The following is a 3,758-nucleotide window of genomic DNA, read 5'->3' as shown; positions in this document are numbered from 1 at the left end:
TTTGGCATGTAACTTCTGGACAACTTCGGCCTTCTTCTCCCCATCAAGGCTGATCATTTCTTGAGTAGGGATCGGTGATAGATCCAGCGGGGTCAAGGGGTTGAAGCCATAAACGACTTCAAACGGAGAATGTTTGGTGGCAGAGTGTGTTGCTCGGTTGTATGCGAACTCAACATGTGGTAGACATGCCAGCCAATTCTTGAGGTTGCGCCCAATTGTTGCGCGAAGTAGTGCAGCCAATGTTCGGTTTACAACTTCGGTTTGACCATCGGTTTGAGGGTGGCATGTCGTTGAGACCTTTTTTTTATTTTGAAGAAAACCGAAAAATACAAAAACAGTTCCACCGGTGAAGAGGTAACACGATATCTCTTTCTATTTCATTTTACTTTGAGTTCCTGTTCTGTTTTGATCTTTCTATTTACAAAACCTTGAGAAAAAAACAAAATAAAGAAGTTAGAATGTCGGGAGAAGGAGAGCCCAGCCACAATGCGCTTGCACAAATTCTGCAAGACATACAAGAACGATTGGCACGACTAGAGGAGTTACCAAGGAGACCAGAACCTATTCGGGTCAACTTTCCTAGGCGTGAAGAACCTGTACGAGACCGAGAACGCACACCCCCTGATCCTCCTCAACGACGAAGAGACCACAGGAACAACGTCCCAATTGAAGATGATGAAGAGGACGATGATTTATGTCGAGATCAGCCTCGTCGTGCAAGACATAACGGTAAAGATATCAAACTCCAATTACCTACATTTGCTGGTCGTGTTAACCCTGATGCTTTTCTCGATTGGGAGAGGCGGATGGATAATATCTTTGAATGTTATGAGTATTCGGAGTACAAGAAAGTGCAATATGCTGCTGCACAACTCACCGATAATGCCCTAGCATGGTGGGATCGCGAAGTCGCAGAAAGGAGAAGAGCACATTATGAACCCATCTCTACTTGGCGTGAAATGAAACTCATGATGAGGAGAAGGTATGTTCCACCTCATTTTCATAGAGAGTTGCAGAAGAAATACCGTTCTTTAGTGCAGGGGACAAAATCGGTTGAAGACTACTTCGAGGAATTTGAATATCTTCGAAACCGGTTGGAATTGGACGAAAACGAAGAAACGGTGATGGCACAATTCGTTGACGGACTGCAAGAACGAATTTCTCGCAAGGTCGAAAGGTTAGTGTATCATGATCTGCAGGAACTATTACATTTTGCTATACAAATTGAACAGCAAATCATCAAGAAACAAAACCGAGTACACCGCTCCCGTATGGCTGCACCAACTCCATCAACATACCGAAATGAGGGCCAAGGAGTAACAACCACTGTGAGCAGGCCAAGTATACATGAAACTCAAGTTCGGGACAAAGGGAAGGCTGTAGCTACGTCCAAGGATGATGCAAAGGTAAGTAGATCCCACTCTACTAATCTTAGAACTCGAGAGATTGTTTGTTACAAATGCAGGGGACGCGGACACTACGCCATGGACTGCCCAAACAATCGGGTCATGATTCTCACAGATGCGGGAGAGTATGAGTCAATGGACGAAGAAGAAGCTGAAATTACAGATGAGGAGATCGAATACCCGGATACTGGTGAGCTATTGGTTACGAGGCGAGTCTTGAGTACCATGGCTACTTCTGAAGAGACGGAACAACGAGAGACCATCTTCCACAGCCGATGCACCATAAGAAACAAGGTATGCGGTTTGATAATTGATAGTGGCTCTTGTACTAACGTTGCAAGTGCATACATGGTGAAGAAGTTAGGACTCGAAACGGAGAAGCATCCTCACCCTTACAAGCTACAGTGGCTTAACAATCAAGGAGAAATCAAGGTGAATGATCGGGTCAAAATTCCTTTCAGCATCGGTAGATACAAGATGAGGTAATATCTGACATAGTCCCGATGCAAGCCGGTCATATTCTCCTTGGACGACCATGGCAGTTTGATCGAGAGGTGAAACATGACGGTAGGACTAATCATTATTCTTTCGTATTTAACAAGCGAAAAATTTCTTTAGCCCCTCTAAGTCCTTATCAAGTGCATGAGATGCAAATGAAATTGTCAAAGGAAGGCGAGGACATCAAAAGAACAAACTTTTATGCCAAACCAAGTGTGGTAAGCAAGGCTTTAGTTGATGCAAGAACTGTACTACTAATGGTATTTAAGGATGTTGTGAGTACAGGTTTTGATGCACAAGAACTACCGCCGGAGATTACACGAATCTTGGAACGATTCCAAGATATCTTTCCGGAAGAGACACCTGCGGGGTTACCGCCTATGCGGGGAATTGAGCATCAAATCGACTTAGTTCCAGGAGCACCCCTTCCTAATCGACCCGCATATAGGATGAATCCCGAGGAAACAAAGGAACTACAGAAACAAGTACACGAACTCTTAGCTAAAGGTTATATACGTGAGAGTTTGAGTCCTTGTGCAGTTCCGGTCTTGATCGTCCCAAAGAAGGATGGAACATGGAGGATGTGCATAGATTGCCGAGCTATCAACAACATCACTGTCAAATACCGGCATCCTATACCACGCCTCGATGACATGTTGGACGAGCTTAGTGGAGCCACCATCTTCTCAAAGGTGGATTTGAAGAGCTGTTATCACCAAGTGCGCATGAAAGATGGAGATGAATGGAAGACCGCTTTCAAGACGAAACAAGGGCTGTACGAATGGCTTGTGATGCCCTTTGGCCTTACCAACGCCCCAAGCACGTTCATGAGGCTCATGAACCATGTCCTACGAGCTTTTATCGGTAAATTCGTTGTGGTTTATTTCGATGACATCTTAATTTATAGCAAATATTTTACCGATCATGTGACACATCTTGAGCTAGTCATGGAGACTCTCCGACGAGAGAAACTTTATGCCAACCTCAAGAAGTGCACCTTCTGCACTAATGAAGTTGTTTTTCTAGGATTTGTTGTGAGTTCGCAGGGATTACGTGTGGATGAAGAAAAGATAAAGGCAATACGAGAATGGCCAACTCCTACAACCGTCGCCCATGTTAGGAGCTTCCACGGATTGGCTAGCTTCTACCGACGATTTGTTCGTGATTTTAGCAGCCTTGCAGCCCCTCTCACGTCCATTATAAAGAAAGACAGACCATTCGAGTGGGGAGATGCACAAGAGAAAGCATTCAACGTGCTTAAGGAACAACTCACAAGCGCACCCGTCTTAGTCCTTCCCGACTTTGACAAGGTATTTGAAATTGAATGTGATGCATCCGGTGTGGGTATTGGAGCTGTTTTGATGCAGGAAAAACGACCCGTGGCGTTCTTTAGCGAGAAGCTAAATGGAGCAACACTCAACTATCCAACTTATGACAAGGAGCTTTATTCCTTGGTGCGTGCACTGCAAACGTGGCAACATTACCTCTTGGCAAAGGAGTTCATCATACATACAGACCATGAAACGCTCAAGCACCTCAAGGGACAGACGACACTCAAGAAGCGACATGCGAGATGGATGGAGTATATTGAGACCTTCCCGTACGTAATTAAGTACAAGAAGGGCAAAGACAATGTCGTTGCTGATGCCTTGTCAAGGAGGCATGCACTCATCTCAACCATGGAGGCTAGGATGCTCGGATTCGAGCACATCAAAGGGCTGTACCGGGAAGATCCTGAACTTGGAGACATATATGAAGATTGCGAAAAAGGAGCACACGGAGCCTTTTACAAGGAGGGAGATTACTTATTTAGGGAACGACGGTTATGCATTCCTCAATGTTCTATGAGGGAAC

General features: G+C 45.0%; 1 protein-coding gene across 1 annotated transcript in view; it reads left to right on the top strand.

The window, feature by feature from the left end:
• Positions 1-458: 458 nt before the first annotated feature.
• LOC104814125 overlaps positions 459-3,758 on the top strand; it is a 26,205-nt gene continuing 22,905 nt past the window's right edge. The window contains exons 1-2 of the mRNA XM_010542007.1: positions 459-1,872; positions 2,025-3,726. Coding sequence (XP_010540309.1) covers positions 459-1,872; positions 2,025-3,726 — 3,116 coding nt within the window. The remainder of the gene's footprint in view (positions 1,873-2,024; positions 3,727-3,758) is intronic.

Source organism: Tarenaya hassleriana, unplaced genomic scaffold, assembly GCF_000463585.1.
Source record: "Tarenaya hassleriana unplaced genomic scaffold, ASM46358v1 Cleome204, whole genome shotgun sequence".
In the NCBI taxonomy this organism is placed as follows: Eukaryota; Viridiplantae; Streptophyta; class Magnoliopsida; order Brassicales; family Cleomaceae; genus Tarenaya; species Tarenaya hassleriana.
Note: the sequence above shows the minus strand (reverse complement) of the source record. Positions and strands in the feature narration are given on the sequence as shown.